We start from the raw sequence: 25,975 nt of genomic DNA on the forward strand, positions 1-25,975 counted from the left end.
GTTTTAACGCTGCGTACTCTGTTAGAAGTTTACCAGCGTTTCTGAGGTGCTTGCTGCCTCCTTCTTCAGGACGATAATGGAAGCTTGCCCTTTTGGAGTTAAAATTGGTTATTAGCATGCTCGTTGAGGCTTACGCTGACCGTTTGAGGCGCAGGGGCATTCAAAAGATACATTATAATCTGTATTTGAGATTTGGAGTGAATGTATGGAAAAACTGTCTGTCGAATGTAAGTTATTTTAGTTTCTTGCTTGCTCTAACGTAGAGTGTTACAGCATATTTCTGGCGATTTTAATCGCGAAATGTTTGTTGTACGTGTGTGTGATGTGACTTTTGACCCAACGTCACAGGAGATTACATTTGTGACTGTGTTGTACAGGACTAACTGCAACAGCCATTCTATTGTATGGATTTTCTTTTTCATAAGAAAATAATTTAAATACGCGGACCAACCGCTTTTCTCACAAAAGAAATGTTGAAAAAAATCAAAGAATATAGTACTCAGTTTTTTAAATATTGGTACAAAATTGGTCCTTGGTTGTGCGGTTTTAAGAAATTGGTTGCATTATTAATTGCATTGGTTGACCTTACATTCTTTTTTTCAACTGAAAAATATTTGGACAACAAACAGTGTTCGTGACATTACGTCTTTCTGTGTGTTGAATAAAAGGACAACTCTCAAAGAATCATGTGAATTCTAAAATAACTTTACTAAAGTTTGGTAAGACATTAATTCAACCTTGTTTACAAAGTAGACCATGAAAAGCATAATGAAGAATTCAAAGCGATTTGGTGTACTGTTAGATGTTTGATATTTGCTTGTTGCTACCTGGCCCAGCAAGAACTTCCTCTTACTGGGTATCTGGAAAAGCCAAAGGGAAAACAGGAAATTATTTAGAATACCTACATCTCAGAGCTCGGTACAGGGAGATACTTCGTAATTATTTGGTAAGTTCAACAGTTTCTTGTGTTTAAAAAAATAATATTAATAATATTTGTTAACATATTTCTTTAATATTATATCTGATGGATATGTTTTGGCTCCTTCCATTCCTTTCTACATCCGTTCTCATGGGTCTGTAAATATGTGTTTTCCATATGAACGTGTTATTTGATAATTGACAACATTTAATCACTGTACGTCACGGTTATTCATTTGTTTAGAATGTCTCTTTAGTTCACCCTTCGTCCATAGAGAAGTTTTAGTCACAGTCTTGTTGTTGGTGGCACTGTCCGGCCCAAATTGACAGGGTTGGTCGGGCTGACAGTATACGTAAAAAATGGAAAAGGGAAGAGATATTTGTTTTAATTTTAATCAGATATGTCGGTTCTGTTTATCACAAGGAGGTGTAATGTCTGCAATATTTGCAGATTCTGGCCAGGGGATTAACTCTCTACCATCTAAAATCATGTCTTGTGTATCAATTCAGGTTAGTGGTGATTTTGTTTGGATCTACTAGCCCATTCCAGAGGGGCTGTTGTGGGGTTGTTTGGAGCAGAGGGTTGTTTGCGTCTCCTTGTTACCCGTTTGGTGATTACGTCTGAGGTTTGCGTTGTAAAACATTTGTATGTGAAGGTGATTGAAGTCACCAGTAGGGCTACATTCTACAGTTTTTATCATGAATTGAACTAATTTTCCGTCAGTATTTCTCTGGTATTAAATATGATAATTAATAGTATGGGCGATAGGCGATGGCATATTGATGTTCTTTACCACATACATTAAGATTATGAACCTATGTGTAATTATTCTGAAATTGGAAATATAATTCTAAGACCATTTAATTTTGTAAATTTGAAAGCAAACAGTTTGGAACAGTTCCATATTTACTGAATTACTGATTATCTTAGCGTTGACGTTACTGAATTATATTAAAAGTAGGATAAGATAAAGTACTGTTTTATGCAATTATTCAATTATATTAGGTCATTGTGGAAGCTTGAAATGGATTTATTATAGAGCCATATTAGAGCCAAAACAATGCAGGTGATGTACCTAATTGTGAGAGTATTCTTTTATCTCAGTCACTTGTAAATTCGAAGTTAATTATAAAATACTCTTAGAAATTATGTATATGTACATGGTATTTTCAGAAATTACATGTTTCATGTTAACAGAATGTGCATTAATGTTTTTGGTTTTAGAGGGTTCCTAGAAATTATAACTAAAATAACTGTTTTCTTGTCTTTGAAATGAAATGTATTGTACACTTGGTTTTAAATATATTGTCTGTGCGGTGTAATATTTAGTCATCATGGCTAGAAAGTAAAAGTGATTCATAAAATAAAGTTCTTGTTATGCATGATGTGTGTACTTCAATGCCATTATAATGTAAAGAATGTAGCTTTATATTAGTCTTTACTTGCTTATGTAGGAAAAGTGAATATATGTGCCATCCAGTATTGTCTGTATGGGACAGCCCATTTCAAATTAAAAAGTCATGTTCATTATCTCTGACGAACTAGAATAATTAATCAGCTTGCATGCTTACTCATATGTGTTGTGTGTGATAATTTGATAAAAGAACAATTGTTAAAATATTCTGCTGTATGAATTAAACAATGTGTAACTGGGTAGTTGGTGAAAGGAGTGATAGTTTAAAATTTGATGGTTTTTTTAGGATTCTCGACATTCTGACTATTGATATTGATGCCCTGTGAATAAGAAATGGAGTTTTATTCTGGCTATCCATGTAATCAAAACATTTTTTCAGGCCTGCACAAATCCCAGGTACCAAAGTGCTTTGGTGTCTAAAATCTACTTATTACAGCTATTTACATAAATATTTACACAGCCTTTTATGCGTGGAGACTCATGCATGAAAGATGCAGTTTTGTTTATTCACTGCAGATTTTGGTATATTATGTGGTGTTAACAAAGGAATAACTCTGCTACATGAAATTGTTAAAGTACACTCTTGATGATAACGATGACGACGATGGTAATTTTGTATATGTATTGGGCTGGATGAAGACTTTTTCAGAGATGTTATTTAAAGTTGCCTAATTCTCTGAAGTAATTGAAATAATACTGATTTTATAATGTTTTTATTAATTTTTATACAGATATATGCAGGAGATGGCCTCCCTGCATTGATATGCCATCGATGTTTGTATCAAGTAGAGAGATCCTTTGAATTCAAGGAACAGTGTGAACATTCAGATGCCACATTGCGACAGTACCTGAAGAGACAGCACATTGGTGACACTTGTCAGGTAATATATAAGGAATTTAGCTTTGATAAATGTGTGTTTGCAGTCTTAGTTCCCAGGAATGTGAATTTTAGCCATGTGCCTTTCTGTGGCATGCTTAACCCCGATCGTTTGTAATTAAATAAACCAAGAAATGAACGAATATGAGATTTGAGGTTCTCACAGTGGTCAAGAGGTTGATATCGGTGTTCTGTGCCGGAATTAACAATAAACAAGTGGTCCCTTACTGGATATCTTCTTGTGGGGAAGTTCAGTGATATGGGTGACATAGCTTGTACTGCCTGACGTCTTTATGTCTGAGGCAGGATTCATAAACTAACCATGTAATATCTATGATGTTTTCTAGAACTTTGCTTTTTACATAATATTACAATGAATGGACATTATAGGACTATAGAATAAGACTTGTGACAACTAATATTACACAGAGTATACTTAACAATTTTATATAAATTTACATTTAATATTGTTCTTTAAGGTAGGCTAGATGTTTGAATTTGAATATACATTTACCTCTAAGAGATTATGGTAACACACATTAAAGCCATTAATATTAACACTTGTAAATAATACAGTAATTAACACAGTACTGAAACACATAATTGAGTGTTGCATGTATGTTTTGTGACAGAACAGAAAAGAACAGAAAATACCTTTGGTGATATTGTATTGTATATTGCTGCTGTAGGAATTGGTGCTGATGCATGTGATAGTGGATTGAAACCATGCACTGTTAATAGTGTGAAAACGTGTTGAATGATACTGAGTAGAACCAGCTGTGTGTACATTTTTTTAACTGCAAAGAACGGTTGTACACAGATTTTTAGTTGAATCTGTGTCTTCTTTCCATGAAGCTGGGGCTTGTACTGATGTTCTGCTGCTACTGTAGGCTTTGAAAAACATTGCAACAAGATTCCACTTATTAAGTTTTTAAAATAAATGTATCTGGAAATGGGGAGAAAGGGGGGCACTTACCAATTAGAGTACCATATATCATGCCCACAAGTGAACTTATTCACTGAGAAGTTGTAAGCTGAAGGAACAGTTTATGATAAGCTTTTAAACTTGTACATTTCTGCACTGATTCTCTTGAATTAATTAGTTAATTGATTGGTTTGTAGTTTAGAAATACTCATTAGCTCTTTTGATCAGTTTGATTTTTAGTTGCCAATATTTACACTGTTTAATATTTCTCTCTCTGTATCTGTATCTTAAAATGAAAAAGGCCTTTTGTAGTGCTGTTACTTCTATTCTTAGAACTCTGTACGTGTGCAACATTTGAGGTTTTCACAGCAGTGAAGATGTCAGTTTTGGTGCATTTATGCTCCTAAGCTTACTAGATCACAGATGGTCTTGCCCTGCCCAGTCGTTGTTGATAAGACGACCCTTTTCTGTGCTGAATGATGAGCTAACTTAGCGTGAAGGTGAAGGTCTGTGTGGGCTGGCTACCTTTGTACCATGTTGCTCTGTTTACCATCTCATCCAAAAACAGCAGTGAGCTGTAGTACATTAGTAACAGTTTAAAGAATTGTCATGAAGTTTAAATAAGTTGTCCTCATTTATGACCATTTAGCTAACAAGTCAATAAGTAAGTGTGAATTTTGCTTTCAATCTGGGAAAGGTTGAGTACCCATGATATAGCGGAAAGACCACTTTGCCATAGTGTTACCATCCTGTTCGTAGATAGTGCATAACAGAAGTCTGTATATTTTTATCAACGTTCAGTTCTGTTGTGGAAATCTGAACTTTGATGAAACTTGTTTATTTATATGATTATGTCATTTACCAACACTATAGTGGAACTACAACATACTGTAATACATGGACTATATGATGGATCGGAACAAAGTAGAAGGTATCATTCAAGTATCTGGCAAAAAGCAGCTGAATTGACAATTTATTAGAATGGACATTCTGATTCAGTTGTTAAATGGAATGTTATTATCACAGCAGTCAGTTTGCTAGTTTGATCTATATTTTATGTCAAGTACAGAAGTCTTTAGAGGAGCCAGGGTAGCTCTGTCAGTATAGTAACTAGGTTTTTGGTAGGATAATTGGGATTCAGTTCTTGGCAGTGACAGCGATTTCTCTTTCTTCTGCCATGTCTATACCAGCTCTGGTGGGCCCCAGAGCTGGTATAGACATCACAGAAGAAAGAGCCTCCTGTCCAATGGGTACTGGGGGAAAGGAGGCTGGAGCATGAAGCTGACCATTCATCTCCATCTAAAGCCAAAGCTAAGAATGTTTGGAGCTTGACATCACTTCCACATTTTTCATTGAGTAGTGATTAGTCATAGTGGCAACTTTAGACTTTTTACCCTTTTAAATATGTGATATTATGAGTTGTTTCCCTAAATATTTTTAGTTATGATAACATACTCAGAGCATAGGCAGTGCTGTAGCTATCCTGATCCTAATCCAGACAAATCCATTTCCAGATACATTTTTTATATTTCATCATGTACTGCTGTGAATAGTGACCTGGTTTTGTTTTGTTTGTTGATTCTCTTAGCTGTAAATTATTCTGTCAATTATTGCTAATTTGCCTGCTTTATTGAATTATCGTACACATTTTGTGCTGATATCCGTGTTCTATTTTATCTAGGCATGGGAAAGTGCTTGTATTGTGTCATGAAGTCTTTGTCATAATGCTGTTTATAGTTTACAGGGACTCTTACAAGTGACTTGGGGCACTAGTCCTAATAGAAATAGAACTGTATTTATTTCATATAAAGTATATTTAACTAAAAAAGAAGGCCCCCCCAAGACATTAACAGTATGCAGCTGCTAATTTATATATGTCTCACATTCTGATAGGTAGTAACAATAAAGCAGGAGACTGTTCAAGAAGACTCAAGTCAGGATGCGGAAAACAGCATGTTGCATTTTGTATCAGATTGCGGTACTGCCAGAGGTGATGTAAGTACTTATGAAATAAAATGTGATGAGCATCAGTAGCTAGTAAGTGTAGTTAGGCTATAAGTCAGGTCAGAAGGTGATCTGGGACTTTTGGGGCTTGTGTTTTGCAGAACATGGGTGCAAAACAAAATGAAATGCTGTATAAAGCGGGTCCTCAGCTATTAGACATTGAGCCATCCAGTCTGCAAGGAGATAAGCCCTCGGCAGGAGAGTGGACATACAGTCTTGATGTGACGTCAAATAATTTCCTGTTTGAAAAGAGAGAGGATGTGTTTCATGCAGGGAGTCTTATATTTAAGCCTGAAGATATTGACACAGTAGTTGTTGTGGATCCACACTCCATGGCTATGGATTCCATGTCTGATGACAACTGTTCTGAGGAGGGTGTGAGCAAAGAATGCCTGGGTGTTCGTATAAAAACTTGTCGTTCAAAGATTGTTAATCAAAATGTGAATCTAAAACATGGCAAGAAGTTGTCAGTTGTTGCCAAGGTGGGTAGTGAGAGGAGACCCTTTTCATGTCCAGATTGTGGGAAGACATTTGCTCAACGTGCCCATCTGGCGCGTCATGAACTGGTGCATACTGGTGAGCGTCCATTTGGGTGTAGCATATGTGGCAAGGCATTTGCTGACAGCTCAACATTGACAACACACATGCGCATTCATACAGGTGAACGTCCATTCATGTGTGATGCATGTGGTAAAGCATTTGCTGGGCGTTCAGATCTTCGGAAACACGCCATAATTCACACTGGCCGACGCCCATATGTATGCAGTGTGTGTTCGAAAGCTTTTACACGCAGTACCAACTTGAAGAAACATGCGCGGATCCATAGTGGTATGCGACCCCATGCCTGCAGGGAGTGCTCAAAGACTTTTGCAGCAAAGGGCGACTTGACCCGCCATGCACTGATTCACTCTGGCTGCAAACCGTTTGTCTGCACTGTTTGTAATGTTGCTTTTGCTCGGAGGGACAAGTTGACACGGCATGAGAAGACCCATGGCCGGGACCAGCTGTCCTGTGTATGACAGGCTTAGTTAAATATATGTTCATTTCTCATGAGGGAAGGATTTGTTGTATCCATTCAAGAGTATTACTTTTTTTGTAGAAGTATACTAATTTTTTTTTTGTCTAATCTTGGGATTCCAGTTGGACTGGAAGCTGATTTTAAATGATGCTAGACAGGAAAGTGACTATAGGCTTTTCATCTGAAAATTATTCCTTTAAAATATTCTTAATGCACAGATTTGTATCTGTTTATTTCATTTCCAATGATTTGTTTGTGTGCACTTCAAGAAGGTAACAGAACACCTGTGTTGTATTTGCATGCCTGAAGGTTAGTAACATCTGTACTGCATGGTATAAAAAAGTGTAAGTTAGTGGATGGTGCTATGAAGATTAAGTGTGATATTTCTGGAAATGCTCAAAATTTGATTTATATTTTTAAAATATAACATTTCTGAATTTTAAGGACCTGAAGTTACACAGAACTGTGATTGTGTTTGGGGTATTTTATGTATGGTGCAGCTAGATGTGTCATTCACTGTAGTCATATTAGCTACATTCAGTTTTGTAAGTACAAGTCTGTCTTTTTTTAAGGTTGTTTCAAGTCACGAGAAACTTCTATTTTTGTAAAGTAAATTAAAAGCATAACTTTGCAAAAAAACTATTATATTGTAACTGATACACATAAAGGAAAGAATATAATCTTTTTTATAGTGACACAACTAGCTTCATGATTAATTGTTGTCAAATTTTGTGTGTACAATTTTGCTCTTGTCTTATTTTCTTTTAGTCTGTCTCAAAGCACTTGAAACACACATGTCCATGAGCTAACATGAAATATAGTTTTGCATAGAAGCTATTAAAATTTGTTCATATATACATAGATATTTGAATATAATCTTGTTTATTGTGATATTGCAATTTCAGTAGGTAATCTGTTACTATGTGTTCATTTCATAAGATAATTTAAAAATCATTTTTCTTGGTGTAATAACTGTGATGTTCAATTGTACATTAAATCTTTAAATGAAGTATGAGCATAGATTACGTATATTTATAATACTGAATATGTGATAATTTTAAATGTTGGCAGGTAGTATGATCTCCAACATCATTACTTGGGAGGGTTGGGAATTCTGTGCTCTTATGGTATACAGATGTGATAACATAGACTGAAGGTATGTCATCTCACACAGTGGTACAGTATTACCTTTATGTGGGTTGTGTGGTGGAAATAAAAATGTTGCAGATATTTGTTTTCGGAACAAATAAAAGGTTTTGAAAGATGATTCTTGAAACTTTCATTTAATAAAAATAATAATTCCAAGCATTGCACTTCCATCATTATTGTATGAAATGTTACACGAATTTTAAATTTTAATATAATAGAAACATTTGTTTCTGTACCGAAGGGAAACCACATAAAATCTTTAGTGGTAGTTATTGCTTCCAAAATATCAATTTCTTATTCTTCTTTGAAGGATAAGTCATTTAGAGATTCTGACACAATAAAACAATTTTCTTCACTGAAAAATAATGATGAGGCCAAAATTATTACTTTGACGTAGGATATTCACAAAGAAGTATGATATTTAAGTTTGCATTTTGTAGCTTTGTGGCAGTTATAATTTGAATAATTATATTTTATTATATATTGCATTTAAATTCATATTATTCTTTTACATTCAGTGTTATTTCATTGCCTCATGGGCAAGACAGTGCCAAATATTCATAAACATTATTTATGTTGCTATGGAGGTAGTGTTCTACAATGAACACTTGTCACTCTTGTGAAAAAGATCTTTGCTCTTTAGCTGTTTGAAGACAACTGATGGACTGCTGCGAGCATGTTACAAAATGGTGTGACCCATATGGGCTATTGTATAGTCACAGTGATACTGTGTGTCTATTAATTCAGTCAAATTATATCGAATTGCATTCATCAATAAATATTTTAATGTGGGTTGCATCACTTTTTGATCCCTCTGTATATGCGAGGGAAGTTTGTCTAACGTGAACATAAATATAATTTTTATGTGTGTGCTACCAGAGTGCCTGCAGTGTTACTGTGGAGAAATTTGACAAATGTTTCATATTTTGCCGGTCATTGCCTGAAGGCTTTCCATAGGCCTGATCATTCAATATGTATGAGTATCACAGGAAGAAATTATCTTCAAACCTAGTGAAATAATTGATATTAGTGGGGTGGGCACTTAATTGACACTTAGAACATGACAACTTCCTGGTATTTTGTGCAACCCCTGTTGTCTTCAATCTGCTAGCAGCCCTGTATGTCCCATGAAGGACAGTGTCTTATATAGCAGGGTCTCATAGTTGTCTTCTCGGATTCCCTGGATTAGGTGATACTGTCACTCTCCTGAGTTAGTGTATCAGGAAAACTGGTTCCCTGTTGAGAGGTGTCGACTTTCAGCTTTCAGATGGAAGCTCTGTGTCAAAGAGTTCTTTTATTGGTGGCCATAAACAAGGCCTCCTGGTCTTGTGAAGTCCCTAGGTACTTGGGGATGGTTTACCTCTTTAATTAAGGTACTTCTCTCCAGTCCCAGGCCTTTTAGGCACACTGGCCATAGCCTTCCTGTACTTAGGTAGCGCCACATACTCCAGTACTACTTTGGCTGTCCCTGGCTTTTGTAAGCTTCCTTCTGGCAATTCCAGACACTTAGTCTGTCCCAGATGAAACATGCATATTTTAAAGGCTACATATTGTAGGTAACCTTTGTCCAAAAGTTTCCTGAAACCGCCAGGTTCCTGTGGTGGTATGTCAGAACTACTGGCTCTATTTCACAGGTTTATTGGCATATTTGAGCTACCGGCTTCCAGTCCACATGTATGCAAGAACCACTAACTCCCTGTGGTGGTATGTCAGATCTTCTGGCTCCCAGAGGGGTGACCTCTAAAATGGTAATAGTATATTTCTCACAGATAGTGAGTCCCTGCCCCAGTTGTTTTCTCAACTTACATGTGTTGTCTGATATTGTCAGCTCCTTGAGGTGGTATGCCAGAAATGTTGGCTCCCTGCTGCCCCAGCCCCAGAGAAACCTATCTTGGCCACCTTCCTGCCCTTTGTCGACACAATATTCGGCTGCATCAGCAGGCCACTGTGCAGACAAAACATCAATTCTGTAGACCCTCTTCTGGTCCCTCAGAGGACTTAGGAAACCTTTGATACACAAGCAGTGTTTATCTTGACCTGGCTACTAGGCCAGAACATTTTTTTTTCAGGAAAGTGAGGGGTGCTGCACAACAGTATAGTTCGGATTTGGTTTGATTTTGATATTTTGGAATGGTCTTGCCAAATGGTTTGTATTTGTTAAGTCACTGCACACTAGTTTAGTTTTGTTTTGGTTTCTTCAGTTAATTTTTAACCTTCAAGGAGCTGCATGCAATGAGTAATTTAAGGACAGAAGGTGTGTTTTAATATGCAGTGTGACAGAAACAAAACAGACTGGCACCAAATGAAAACCAGACAAGTCACATCACTTCTGATGCGACAAGTACAAACCACACCGGTGTGTAGGCATTGTTTTAGTAACACAGGATAAATATTTTTTGATGATGGATTAAAACCAAAACCAAACCACATTGGTGCATGGCCCAACTAACTGACCAATTTCTTATTTTCTCTCTCCCACCCTCTTCCAACGCAAATGTCATTTAGTCCATATCTCCTTCAGTTTTCCCCAGTGCTTTCCATTTCCTCTCTTCCTTGCATATCTGAGTGTACCTATCGCCCCCCCCCCCCACCCACCTGGCTGTGGTTCATTCTTCATTCTCCCATTGGTTACCTTGTTCTCACCCAATCCTGCACAGTACAACATCCCGGAAGACATCTTCACACTTGTTGCCATGAGAAACTGAAATCTTGTCGTTGGATGCAATGTTTTACCTCACGAGTCATATTGCATGGGGTTAAAGGGTTAAATAAATATATAATTAGAATTGATTTCCTATGTACAAACCTCATTTGAGCATTGGTGTGTTGATAAACACTCTTGGTATGTGTTGGTAGATCTATGATTTAATTTGAGGCAGTGTATCTCAACTGCATTTCTCATGGTTATTTTAGTTTCTGCTTGCATTTTATCTTTTTAGAAAGGGCTGCAGCGTGGATATTTGTCATTATTTATTCCAGATCAAACTGTGCTTAAGGTATATATTTAATGAAAATGAAACAGTGCACATTTACATTATTTATTGGTAACAATCAGGAGGCCGCATATTTCAGTCAGTCATTTCCGGGCTCTGTTTATACAAAGGCTATTTAAGAACTTACTTATGAAGGTGTACTACACTCCTGTTTACTACTTTAATGTAGATGTCCCAAGGAATAAGGAATAAAGGACAAACCCTTTTGCCTAAGCAGTTCAGGCTTTTGCGCTTTTGATATGATGTTTGTTTTCCCAATGGAAGAAATCAGGTCTTGGTATTTGGAACCAGTGGTGCACCTTGGCTTTCACCTCATATCATCATGTTTTGCTTTTACCAAGAGGATGTGGTTGATTGTTATCCTCTGATTCAGCTACAGTTTTGCGGTATGGAAGTGGTCCTTCCGATTTCCTGGCCGAAACATTAATTGTTGACAGTCCGCTGTTTTTGTATAATACACAATTTTTTTACGTTCTTTATTGTTGCTACAAAAGTCTCATAAAAGTGGGCACCCTTACATTATCTGTAATAGTTCAGTTGTTAATATGTTTGGCTATGGTACAGCTAACCTGGGTTTGATTTCCAGTTGGCTTTTCTTTTTGTCACTTTGTCTATGATAGTTTTGGGAAATGAAAAATTTAATTTATTTTGTAATTATTTGCATTCATTTATTTTCTTTCTTCCTTTATTCCCATTTTAGATCAAGAGGAGTGCATTTGGTTTCTCAGTGTGATGGATTGAAAATACACCAATATTTTAAAACTGAAGCATTATACACTGTCAAAATAGTTTTAAATCCATAAGACTAAGGGACAGGCTTGAAGGATTCTGGAATGTGCTTGTTGTGAATGCAAAGAAATGGCGAACATTTTTGACACCGTGAATATCAACCAGTGCTTGCTTACTTGCTTCATGCACTTTCATTTTGCAGTTTTTTTTTCTTCAGCTGGGAATGTAACTTACTTTGCACTGCAGGAAAGTTCATATGATGTTACTAGTTTGGCATTGTATCATGCATAATTTATAAAATTTTGACAATGCTTAAAACTTCACTGTTGGTGTATTTTCAGCTTTTCACATTGAGAAGCCAACTGTACTCCTCCTATTTCTTGAATGTGAATGAAAGGAGGAAGAAAGTAAATAAATTCAATGACTTAAAAGATAAATGAAATCTGATGGTCTTGAAAGACATAATAGACATGGTGATTACAAAGCTAACTGGGAATCAAACCCAAGTCATTTTGTTTAAAATGCTACTAACTTACAGGATCGCATATTGCTCAATAATTCTGTTTAACCAGATCTGTTGCTAGTGAGATATTTGACATTCCTTTTGCTTGCCTAATCCATCAGTATGAGGTTCAGTTTTTGTTGCAATTCACATGCATCTGTCCGTGAGTTCATCAGTAAGACACGTCCTGCTTCTGTATTTCATGCTTCTATTATGCTAAACAGGTACTCTCAGTGGTAGGTATAGTGTGAAATACTAACAATATAAACAAAGTATGTTCTCTGAATTAAAAATATTTTGGGGTTGAAGAAACACGTTATGTTTTAGTAAGTGATGAGTCACAAAAATGTTCTTCTAATGTTCACTGAAAATTGGCATATTCCAGTTGTAGGTTTATTGGTGTGGCATAAATTTCTTTGAAAGAGGATAAGAAAATTTTGTAAGTGCTTTATCTTTGATTGCAACTCATCATCACTCCAACTTCTTTGTTGCTTAGCAATGATGGGGTGCTACCTATAGTTAGAGCAGGCATGCTAATTTTTAATTGAAACACCATCAAGGTATTTTACAAAGCTGTGTACAGATCAGCAGCCATTATAGTGCCCTTAAGAGGGACTAAAGCAACCAGTTCCTTCATAATTTTAAAGTTTTTGTAATCTCCACAAACTTTAGTGGCTAAGAGTGCAGTTTTTTGGCATCGGTACTTTCTTCCATGGCTGCAGAATAGACAACGAAGTTTACAGTTGGATTTGAAGGTACTGAAAATATTTTTGGACAGATCTTCTGTTTGTCTAACAATTGTGTCTCTCAGTAAACGTGTGGCTGTTACTGCTTGCTTCTGAGCTGGACAGATGATATCAGAAGTGCACTGAATATACTTCTTTACAAATTCTCTTATCAGCGGATGGCTTGCCACATTTTGCATTTTTCCTGCAATAAGGTGACTCACTTTAACACTGTTTTGTACTTGTGCGATTTGCTTGGACAAAAGTGATTGCTGAGCAGAAAGCTGATTTTTTGTTATAATTTATCACTCCAAAAATGTCCTTTCAAGTCATTATACTTTGTAGCTTGTCTCTTTGATAATGATAATAAATAAGGCAGTCCTCTCACTAGATAACGCCACTAAACAGTTGTATAGTTTGCCCATGTAACTTCTGTACACACTCTGTGTTTACTTGCCAGGTTGAGTTTGTTTGTGGAAGTTACTGTTCATGGAAATGATAATGTTTCCGGACCTCACTTCTAGACTGAACAACTGATCACAGCCACTACCACCATGGAAATCCCACAATGCAGCCACTGTCATTATACCAACTGTAGAGTTTCTGTCTACTTCTGAACCTTCCTTGTAGCAAATAAGCCACCATTCATGGTAAATGTGTGTTTAGTGATTTGTCATATTTATTAATAATTTACTTAAAATAAATATTTAATTTCAGTTAAAATTGTTTTTATCCCATAGAGTGATAAAATATCAGAAGAATTACAAAGATTTACGTGGGCTGCAGGTTGAGGATCCCTGCTTTAAATGAAACAGAATCCTACACAGCAGCACGTAGCGTACATAACGTTATAAATGTTACTGTAGTTTCTTCATAGTACACACATACACATAGTCCTGCTGACTCAACTCATTGAGTATGTTCTGCAGCCTGAACAACCATAATAAAAGGTAATACTACAAGTGAACACAAATCCTGTATATCAATAAACACTCCATCTCAAATACATATAAACATATAACATTATACAGAATGTTCTTTGATACATGTGCTGTATTATAATGTGTCGGATTGGTTCATTATCTCCACACATCTACCAGAGAATGTCTAGCACAAGGCATTGGTGAGCAGTACTGCACGCTGTAGAACAAAGTCCAAACTGGTGCACCTTCAGTTCAAGTCTGGTGAATATTACATCAGATGGGACTGTACCCAAATCACATTCAGTGTGTTAAAGCTTTGCAACCCCAAGGTTATTCTGCTCATTTACAGTTTTAACAATGGATTGTTGCACATTGTCATTTTTATGGTCCACAAGCCTGGCCTGTGATGTCACCAGATTTCACACCCCATAACTGCTTATGGGAGAACATGAAGGATCTAGTCTACCAGTAAAAATTATAGACAAGAGAAGATCTTTTGCATTTTATCATATAGTCTGCTGACTGCACATGGGAATATGATGAAATTATTCAAAAGTCAACAAATTCTCTTTTGAGATATGCAGTACTGTGCAAGCAGAATGGTGGAGGTACAATATGCAATGCTTGTGGTATTAAAACTTAATTTTTTTTCTTTTGTGTTGTAATGTAATTGCATAAACCAACGTAACTAACTTTTTAACATAAAAGAAAATTGATCTTGTTTTGTTGTAGAATTTGAAACATAAATTTCTTTTCATATTCTGCAGTATGGTAAAATTTTTCAACTACATCCATGTTCACATCAGTGGAACAGATTATAATCAGACATGATGATTATCAACTGTTATGCTGCAGACAGAACAGCAATTTTTACTCAAAGTGACCATTTCATAACATCCCGAAGCTTGACACATGTTCCACACGACAGCCTATATATATATATATAGTTTCTGCCTGGCATATTCTTATAATTGTGATTATTAAGCAGTATGTATATATATAATTTCTTACTTTTACAGTATTTTTAAATTTTATTTGTAGAGTTCCTTCACAACACCCCACAATACTTTACAAGTAATATTATTTACCAACACTCCATAATTAGGTCTGTGTTAAAATGTTTTTAATTCTGTTTTATGTTATGACAGTTTCAAGCCAAAAGTTAGGTTATAATTTTTCAACATAAGTTTCTCATTAAGTTTCAAGCCAAAAATTAGGTTATAGTTTTTCAACATAAGTTTCTCATTAAGTGTATAGTCAGTAAATACCATAATAATAAGTGCATCTTGAATAGTGTGTTATAAAAGGAAGAAGGCTGAAGATATTTGAAATTAGTCCAAACATGTAGCATGCTGATTGTTACCAAGGAATAATGGAAAGTGCATTTTTTGATTTGTTAATAATTATGTGGTGCATTGTGTGTGTCAGATATGTGTGTAAGTGTAAAAGTAACAAAAGGGGATGCTTAACTCTTTAAAACTGCATCTCATCTAAATAATATTTAAGAATCCAGTCCATGCCTGAAAGAAGACACTATACACCTCATCATTACAAAGATTATTTGGTTAACCTTTAAAAGCCTAATTTTTTCCGACTGAATTTTGTTTAATTTCTAGACTTGTCAGAAAGATCTGTTATATCACATATAAGCCAATGTTTGTGACTGGAAGAACATAGATGCTGAAATACAGGTTGATCAAAAAGTCAACCTGTTCCTGACAATTTTCTATTTGTCAAAAAATAAACTGCTTTGAAGTCAGAAAACAAGGGCACTATTATATTAAGTGTTGGAAGTGTCCACCACGTTTAGCGATGCGTGCATTCATTCTTTTTTTTGTGTCTGATGCAACCTGGTGAAGAGTTGTTGTGTCATGGAAATGGTCTACCAGATGAGATACTGTTGATTTGTTTGGCACAGAAAAATTGGGAAATGCGTCCCTAAATTTAATCTGACAAATTAAGTAAGAATGAATGAGATGTCATGTAGTTTTGACAGTGAATACTTTTTGCTTTTGTGAAAAAGACATCCTTGCACTTCAACTGTTTGAAGACAACTGACAGACTGGCATGAGCAGGTTACAACATGATGTGACCTGTGTGGACCCTTGTACAGTCAGCATTTGATTAATCAAGTTGAATGTTATTGAATTGCAACCATAATTATATATTTTAATATGGGTTTCATGACTTTTAAGTCACCTTGCACAAGGCGTAGCGCTAGGCTCGTACAAAATCAAAACATTGCAAATAATGTTAGTACAATGTTCACTGGTAAAAATAAATTTATTTCACAAAATTATATTATACATGACATGTCACACTTAACACATGCTATGCTTCTAACAGATTTACAGTTTTCTCCAGCACAACATTGCCTCTCGTTGCCTGGAATCTGTGTAACTAAATTGCCAGTATTATCAAACCTCACAAAGTGTGATATCTTACTACAACTGTACGTGGTAACTAATTATATCCAGATGGGATGGGAACTCCAAGAAATAATTTTATTTGTTCATTACAAACTTCAGAATTTGGAACTGAAATTTGTAATGAACAATAGAACCAATCACGTAGTTATGCCATATTACATGATGTTAAGATCTGGGTCTACGAACATAACCGTCAAATATAAACACTGGATAGAAACATTACTATTACTAGACACATTGCAGTGAGTAAAAGCTGTCTTATTTTGTGGTAGTGAGTTATGTTGAACTGTTGAAAAGCAATTGGTATTGAAAATACGGTTAAAGGTAAAGTTATTCTAGTCCTTAATTACATAACCATGGAGACGTATGGAGTAGTGAACGTATAAGTTTATGTAAAAACGTCTTGCACGGATAATCGGGAGTTTACTATCGTGTAATAGCTTTGTAATAATAGATTCAAACTCGTAAACTGTTTGGGAAGTATGTGTACTCCACTGGAGTGTCCCTTTACAATTTTGTGTCTTGGAAGTATATCACGTTGCAGCCAGCTAAAATTTAAAAGGTTGCTGTGTCTCATGAAGGAACTAGAACTTTTGAATGAAGCATCAGGTTATTCCGATTCAAGTTGGCTTGTTTTACTTTCAGGAAACACGGCCAAAAAGTAATTTGATCTCTAGGGAGGAACTTACGCATTGCAGCTTACTCCTGACGTGATATGAAATTCTATAAATATTGTAGTTGCTTTTTGGGTCACAATGGCCCTAGAATAATATAAAATAAAAGAGTTGTTCCGGTTGTTGAACATGAAAATTCTTGTAAGATTTGAGGTTCTCACAGCGGTGAGTATGAAGATTTCTGTCTTCTGGGTTGTTGCGCTGTGTAGTCTGGTCGATGTTAACCAACGTTTCAGAGATCATACTGCCTCCATCATCAGGGCGATGAGTATGAAGATTTCTGTCTTCTGGGTTGTTGCGCTGTGTAGTCTGGTCGATGTTAACCAACGTTTCAGAGATCATACTGCCTCCATCATCAGGGCGATGAGTATGAAGATTTCTGTCTTCTGGGTTGTTGCGCTGTGTAGTCTGGTCGATGTTAACCAACGTTTCAGAGATCATACTGCCTCCATCATCAGGGCGATGAGTATGAAGATTTCTGTCTTCTGGGTTGTTGCGCTGTGTAGTCTGGTCGATGTTTACCAACGTTTCAGAGGTCATAGTGCCTCCATCATCAGGGCGATGAGTATGAAGATTTTTGTCTTCTGGGTTGTTGCGCTGTGTAGACTGGTCGATGTTTACCAACGTTTCAGAGGTCATACTGCCTCCATCATCAGAGTATGAAGATTTCTGTCTTCTGGGTTGTTGTGCTGTGTAGTCTGGTAGATGTTAACCAACGTTTCAGAGGTCATACTGCCTCCATCATCAGGGCGATGAGTATGAAGATTTTTGTCTTCTGGGTTGTTGCGCTGTGTAGACTGGTCGATGTTTACCAACGTTTCAGAGGTCATACTGCCTCCATCATCAGAGTATGAAGATTTTTGTCTTCTGGGTTGTTGCGCTGTGTAGACTGGTCGATGTTTACCAACGTTTCACAGGTCATACTGCCTCCGTCATCAGGGCGATGAAATCTTCATGAAAATTCTCACTTCTTAAATTGAGGAATTTTTCAGTACTGTACTCGTCGTCACCAAATTTAACGCTTGATTACCACATTTACCGCCTAAGTGGACAAATCCATTCTCCCGGGGAATGACGCAACAGCACACCGGTTTACGTTTTTGGGGCAAGAAATACGCTCAGATCCCCGGACTGGACTCGCTCGAAGTCATCAAGCAAGTTCATAACCCAGATGAAAGGAGAGATTCTGATGGCTTCCCGGCCACTCTGTGCCCCGCGATCCCTCGATGTGGGAGAGGGTGTGAGTTCTTACACTCTTCCGTACACACAGAATCGATGCGTGCTGCTTTTGTTGAAGAACGTAGGCAAGCTTATGCCTCGAGCTGAGGGCTTTTAACATCAGTCATCTTTCCACTTGCAGCAAGCGCGATAGTTCGCAGTGTGGTTGTCTCTGCACCTGCAGCTCTTAGGGTGCTGCTTTGGTGTGCCACAATTCCCTCATAGTTCTGCGTCTCCGCAATCCACACACCTAGGTTCATAGTCCCGCTTGGCAGCGCCCAAGTCGCACCCAGCTAAGCCTCCCAAGCAGGAGAAAGTGGTCCATGGCTGGAACCACGTTGCTGACGGTGGCCTCGTCGTCAAGGCTCAGGGTCCTCCCAAACTTACCCCACTTCACAGGAAGACGGTCTGAGCGGCGGGCTGCTCCAGCTGGCGGCCAATGTAAGCTCGCTTGTCACGAATCCCATTCCAAAACGCTGACTTACCACCCTCATGGCACATAGTCTCCTAGCTGGATGAACTGCCAAAAAAGTCTGCTTGGAGTTGACAAACCGTCTTCTCTCCACGGTCACCTTCCTCCCAAAAGGGGAACTCGTTCCCTAGCTGTCCTTAAGACTACCATCCTCTTCATAGCTGAGCGTCTGTGTTAGGCCTAGGACGGGGGACAAACAGTGTTGCTGGCTTGCTCTAACTCCAGTGATGTTGGCGACGAGGCCTGTGAAGCTCGTAACATCTTTCGTTTAGTCCAAACTTCCCTTGATCGAGGCGGACTTGTCGGTTATCCGGAGGCCTATCACGGTCGACTTGGAGCGCTAGCTACGTACTTTGAGGATTGCTATCAATGTCTCGAAGAGCGCTGTTGTGCTCTTTGTTAAGGCCCAAAGCATTGCAGTTTCTCAGAGAGACAATGCAGTGGGTCGAAACAGTACGGTATCTCGGGTGACCGTTGGTACTAAGCTTTCCTGGTCGGTGCACGTCACTTAGGTGGGGAAGAGGGCAGATCAAAGATTGGGCTTGCTTGCCCCATCCTTAATAGAAGCAACCTGTTTGTCAGAAATGGTGTGCTGCTGTACAGCTCATCTGCTGCCTGCAATCACCTCAGAAAGTTGCAAGTGCTACTATCCAAGTGTCTTCGCATTGTAAATAACACATCAGAGCATTGACCGAGAGTTTCGACCCAAAGTTAGCGGATGTGGGGAATCCCTTATTTTGGCAACTTGGAAAAGCCTTGTGCCGACCGAAGGCCGGAGACCTTCACAACCCAGAACACTATCATCTTCACCATTATCATCAATCTCAGTGAAAATTATAGTTTTTCTGTGTAATTTGATCTGGGCAAAAGAAGTAATACATTTGATCATTTTTATGGGATTATTTCAGTATAGGAGTGTGAATCTTTATTTTTAAGTTATTCCTGCATCTGCCTCCCAGCCTCTTATAGTCTTCTAAGAGATACTTGTAAAAACTGTGTTACCACCATTCTGTGTTGTCCTTCATTCATTTTATACTTATATTGCTTTAAACTGCATTAGGATTTGAATCAATAATTTTCTTATATTCTTTTTTCCGAAGTCATGTCGCATTTTGTTGGATGAAGAAAGTCTGGTCAAAATTGGACTGCCATTCCTTAGCTGAGCAGATATTTTGCATTATTTATACTGTTTATGAATATTCTTTGGCTTAATGTTCTAAATATACTCGGTAGTTACGTTACCAAGATTGTTGATGAATTTATATGAATGTGTGTGTAGCATTAGTTCCTGCTCTACAGAAAACATTGTGGTTGTGGAATAATTGAGTGAGCACTAAGTTTTATCTATTGAATTCAAGAAATGTCATGCTGTACTTACTGTACTTACTGTAGCTTAAGTTTTGAGGCATGAACAGGCCTACAAATTGTAGGATTTGATGTTTTCAGAGATGTGTGAATTTAGTGCTTTGAAGATGGAAACAGCATGTTTCTTCAGAATATTTATGTACAGCAAGCAGACTGCACAGCACAATAACCTGAAGATCACAGTTCAAAATGAATGCCTCTCAATAAGAAAGTTTATGAGTTCACCTCCTCACTAGGGCAAAAATGTTTATGTGTAGCTTTTATTCTTTTGAGGTTTGTAATTTTGCCGTAGAGTTCTTTTCTTTCTTCGTTTTAAATGTTTATGATTTTTAAATTGTTTATTATTATTATTATTTTTACTGTTATTGATGTTGTTGTCATCGTCATAATCATCATCATATTCTTCTTCTTCATCATTATCATTATGCAAATTTGTAATCTAATAAGTAAATTTGCTACTGTAACTTGTTCGATGCTGTTGTGATTGTGATAGTTTTAGACTGAAAATATGGTGCAACGTTCTGAAATGCAGTGGAATTTTTATTGTGTGTTTTGGTTTTGCTCCCACAGAAATCTCATGTAAAACAAGAAGAGGATGCTCAACATAATCAGAGTTCCCAGGAAAAAACAGCCAATGTTGAGTCTGTAGTGGTGAATGTAGACCCATATCAGATGGATGTCAAGGAACAGACTGATGCACAGGACATCCAGAAGCTATCACTACCTGGTGCTGTCTTCATGAGAAACAAGGAGTCTTTTGAAGTAAATGTTCTTGCAGATGGCAGGAATTTGAAGCCATTTTTGTGTGAGGTATGCTTCAAATCTTTTTCTGATCGTGCTTATTTGCGGACTCACATGCAGTTACACACAGGTGTACGTGCACATCGTTGTAATTTGTGCTCCAAGGCATTTGTCCGCAGGCGAGAGCTACTTCGGCACGAAAAGGTACACTCGGGTGAACGCCCATTTGGGTGCAGTGCTTGTGGGAAGCGGTTCTCACGGCGAGACAAATTAACACGCCATGAAAAGATCCACGCTGAACAACGACATCATTCCTGTGAACTGTGTCCTGCCACATTTCTCCGTAGCGATGAACTTGCTCGACATGCCATGTGCCACACAGGAGAACGTCCTTGGTGCTGTCCTATTTGCTACAAGTCATTCTTTTCAAAGGCTGAACTAAATCGACACTCCAAAACCCATGCTGATATTAAACCATATAAATGCGACTTGTGTGCTATGGCATTCTGCCGCAAGGATAAGCTGACAAGACACCGCAATACTCACAGTCGGAACAAGAGGTATATGTACAATTTCTGTGCTGTTCCATATAGCAAGAATGACAGTCTTGGCTTGGAATCTGATCAAAAGGACATCTCAAACCTCAAGCAGCTGCCCAGTCCATATGTTGAAAGCATCTCCTTGAACAGAAAAGAAGATGAAGAGGAACGCGAGGAAGATCCTGATATATCCTTATCTCGTCTTGGTCAAAATCCTGAGATATTACTCTTTCCTATACCCCACCAGTAACTGATAGAAGAAAGTCTTCTGAAAGTTATCCCTCCCAGGTCTTTAAGTGTGCAGATGATTGAGAGGATTATTATTATATTGTGTGATTTTCTCCTGTTCTCATTATGTAATTTCCAAGGTACTCCTTCGTACTTACATACTAGATGGATACATGAATTAGTGCATTTGTGTTTTCCAAAAACAATAGGTCTTTTAATCCTAAATTCTCCCAGGTTCATTTTTTACTTTGGGATAAAAATTGTATGTATATTGATTGACTGCATTATACATTAACAAATTTATAATTTAAGCGATAGGCGTTGAACTGTAGTAATAAATTTGTACTAGTGAGAAAAGAGAATTTGAGTCCCATGCAGCCAGGAGTTTGAACACTGATGTTGTTGGCTCTGGAACCCAACAACTCCCAAGTGTGTATTGGGATCTCTTTGCCCAGGGATGGAAAGCAGTTTTAGTACGAAGCTGACTGCTCACCTTTCTCTAATGATATGGTTAAAAAATGCTTAGAACGTTACCTCTGCCTTCCCTGTATACATTCAGAGCTACAGAAACAAGGATACATTATGCGTAAAAAGTCATGAACAATTAAATGTTACTATATTTGACCTTGTTTTGTTCTGATTTAGTATATTTAGCATTACTGCATCAAGTATATGTCTATTTCTGATTTGAAGATCTCTGACTTCTGGGTTGTTGCGCCGTGTAGTCTGGTCGATGTTAACCAACATTTCAGAGGTCATACTGCCTCCGTCATCAGAGCGATGATAACGGAAGCAGTATGACCTCTGAAACGTCGGTTAACATCGGTCAGACTACACAGCGCAACAACCCAGAAGACAGAAATCTTCATACTCACCGCTGTGAAAACCTCAAATCTTGCATATTTCTGATTTGTTTCCCAAATAGTAAGGTGATTTTTTTTACAAATTATGTATCTTAGCTCGCTGATATACTCTTGATTGGTGAAGTAGAAAGTACCTGGTACATCCAAAGTAATTATAAATGTTCTTCTTGTCATTTGAAGGAATCTGTCCTATGAAAAGAAAACCCATCCTAATGTAATGGAAGGGTGATATACTTTAAACATTTATTTATTTATTTATTTATAGTTTATGTATTTAACAATGCTCAGGCTACATACTATTGAATGAGAGGAAGATAGTGAATAATGAATGGGAAAGGATGTGGAGGGAAGGTAAAACACTATTGTGTATTTTATGTATTGATTTTATATAGTGTGCATGTAATCCTTTTTTGAGAAAATTCAAACATTGTTTTTAACTGATCTGTTTTTGGTTTCAAAAATCAGAGATGACAGTCTGAAAAGTTTGTGGTTGTTTCAGCGATGAAGGTGTTAAATAAATTCTCAGGCTATTAGCCATGTTAGGTAGTTGAAAGAGAAAAGAAATCGTCGTTTTTCAAACTTTCTTTGTCCTTATCTGCAGCGTACTGAGGGTAGCTCGAGAAAGATTTATTATACTTAGTTGCCATGAAAGCTTCACATCATACAGATGAAGATGTTGGTTGTGGTCTTCTTGGTTGTGACATTGAGTAGTATTGTAGGTAATTACTAATACTTTGAATGAGCATATTTTTTCCATCATCAGGGTGGAAGTGACGTGTTCCTCCTGAACTTTCGTGGTCATGTAGAAGAATGTATAGAATCAAAACCCAGAAGGCTACAATTGATAGGTCTGGCAAATTTTAGTTTTTAGCTCTTTTCTCATAGAGTCTGGTGCTCCTTCCCCATCAGTGCATTTGCTCTTTTTTTGACAAACATAATTGCAGGGCATCACTAAAATAAATAATTAAGGTTATGAGCAGATGTAAAACCACATTAATTTAATAGGCTTTGTGGTAACCAATTTATCTAATTTTGAAGTATATTACTATAATTATATTCACTCACTGGAGTATCTTAAGGAAGAAGATTTACCAGAGTAAAAACTTGAAGCAGTAAAGGAGTATGTGGACTGTGGCATAAATATGTTTCATACAGAAACAAAATGACAGCCCTGTGAGTGGTATTTTGCTATAAATAATATATTATAACAACATTCCATGGTGAAGAATTTTTGGTATTTCATTTTGTATATTTAAATTAATGCTATAATAATGACAAAAATTGCCACGTGATATACCGAAGACATTCTGTCACCACTCAAATTCAGGAAGAGTGTACAGATTCTAATTCATGTGGTCTAGCGGTCAGAACACTAGCCTTGTAATCCTGGGGTCCCGGGTTCAATTCCCGGTGGTGCTCAGATTTATAACTTGTGTTGGGTAAGGCCGTGGTCTAGGTATCACGGAGTTTTCCTCCGGGGGCTTCCCCGGTTTCTCCGTGGCATCCCAACAATTACTCCATTCACACACAGAAGAAGGCAATGGCAAACCACTTCTGATCATCTGCCAAGAATGTATATATGTATGAACGGGTCCCTGACAACCTGAAGAGGATGGAAGGACCCTGTTCATAGTATATGGACCTGTCGTCAGACAGAACACTAATAATAATAATAATAATGCTGATTCATCACATCAGTTTTTATTAATTGCTAATTTTTGTTATAATTTATTTACGTCTTCATTTTTAAGATGACCTTTCTAGGTTGGATGTTGTATGGGTTTCAAATTAGCACATAAGAGATAATTTTGTGCAGTTAATCCATTTCTAATGCCTACCCCTAATTAGTCCATTACAAAATGAAATAATTTTTCATTGTATGCATGCTGTGTGTTTTGTCTCTGCAATTAGTGCTGATTCTTACTATGCCGGACTCGGTGTTTTAAATAGAATGCGTGCTTAAACGGTGGATAGATTTAAATTGGACTTGGACTGAAAATTTTTTCAGACGTGCTACATCATTTCTTCTTGTGGTGTTGTGTTGATTTATGTGATTTATGTGTACCTACTGAGGATATAGAATCTTCCAAGGACAATCCACTTTGCCTATATATGCAATGTAAACTGGAGCAACTCTTGTTTATGTGATGGTAATCCACTTCTAGTATCCTTACGTTATATGCACAGATATTATTCCTGTGTATATGCCAGTTATATTTATTTTTCATATTTATACTGTTCGTAATTGCACACAACCTGGCAATTTTTGTTCTGTAATTTTTCACATTTACTATGCTAGTCCAGAAGATACAATGCAAATAGTAACTGAATGCAGTTATTTTTAAATAAAATTAGGTAGGAATAACTACATTGTAAATCATGCTCCGGACCGGCGATACGGAATGCGCGCTGGTTCGAGTCTCGGGGGGGGAAGAAATTTTCTCACGAGCTTTCGACCGGTGTATGGGACCGGTGCCAACCCAGCATCGTGAGGAAATTGGGGAGCTACAATGAGTAGCGTAATCCGGTCAGGAAAGCTAGCAATGGCTGGGGGTTCGTCGTGCTGACCACACGTCACCCTGTATCTGGTTGGATGATCGTTCACCTCTGCTTAGGCATGTGAACGTGAGGCCAGCAGTCAAGCTAGTCGGCTATACCAAATTACATTGTAAACTGTGTGATATTAATTTCATTCTATTATTACTCACTGCTGATAAGCATTTGTAAGGTGATTCAGAAAATCATCGCAGACAAGCCAGTTTCTGTTTAGAAACCTATTGTACAGTGAGTGCTGATATGTTTCTTTTGGACAAATTTCTCTCTGAATGTCACAATCATTTGTTGTGAAACTTTCTAAAGCATTTTCTACTCTGTGCTGTACTGTACAAGTTTCAGTGGAATTTGATCTTAAAAGACTGGTTGATATATGGATGCTACGACCAGTAAGTTTTTGTCTTATTATTTAACCAAAGATTTAGTGAAATAATTAATTGGCATTCAGAGATTTCAGGAGAAAGTAGATATTTATAAAATATAATTGAACTGGGAATCATTTTGTTGTACAGAATGTTATTAATTTGTATTGTGGTAATGTTCATGTGTTGCCACTGTAACAGAGCTGCTACTAGTCCAATATGGAACTGCATTGTAATACATTGAGTCCACAAGTGCCAACAAAATGTATATTTACTTCTCATTTTGTAATCTGTAAAACTGTTTTCTTGAGTTTTATCCAATCTGTGAATTATAAAATTACTTTCGGAAGATG

General features: G+C 37.2%; 1 protein-coding gene across 6 annotated transcripts; it reads left to right on the forward strand.

Annotated features, from left to right (window-relative positions):
- On the forward strand, positions 1-25,971 carry LOC110833728 (uncharacterized). 6 transcript variants are annotated; one of them, XM_022072149.2, is made up of 4 exons: positions 1-227; positions 3,065-3,214; positions 6,029-6,130; positions 20,907-25,971. In XM_022072149.2, exons 1-4 carry the CDS (start codon positions 117-119, stop codon positions 21,864-21,866), a joined length of 1,323 nt encoding a protein of 440 aa, XP_021927841.1. In that variant the 5' UTR covers positions 1-116; the 3' UTR covers positions 21,867-25,971. The 6 variants fall into 6 exon arrangements, with proteins under 6 accessions (XP_021927841.1, XP_021927840.1, XP_021927844.1 ...); XM_022072148.2 differs by lacking the exon at positions 1-227 and adding an exon at positions 594-946; XM_022072147.2 differs by lacking the exon at positions 1-227 and adding an exon at positions 1,172-1,428.
- The last annotated feature ends 4 nt before the right edge of the window (positions 25,972-25,975 follow it).

This window comes from Zootermopsis nevadensis, unplaced genomic scaffold, assembly GCF_977971745.1.
Source record: "Zootermopsis nevadensis isolate Lab colony 2312 unplaced genomic scaffold, Znev_1.0 Znev_ptg000061l, whole genome shotgun sequence".
NCBI lineage: Eukaryota > Metazoa > Arthropoda > Insecta > Blattodea > Termopsidae > Zootermopsis > Zootermopsis nevadensis.

What these genes read in the sequence shown, in the direction of transcription:
- LOC110833728 (XM_022072147.2), top strand. Translation starts at nt 1,279, where the DNA reads ATGGAAAAGGGAAGAGATATTTGTTTTAATTTTAATCAGATATGTCGG. An exon ending in TGTCTTGTGTATCAATTCAG is followed by an intron (nt 1,429 to 3,064) that starts GTTAGTGGTGAT and finishes ATTTTTATACAG; the next exon opens with ATATATGCAGGAGATGGCCT. An exon ending in GCGGTACTGCCAGAGGTGAT is followed by an intron (nt 6,131 to 20,906) that starts GTAAGTACTTAT and finishes TTGCTCCCACAG; the next exon opens with AAATCTCATGTAAAACAAGA.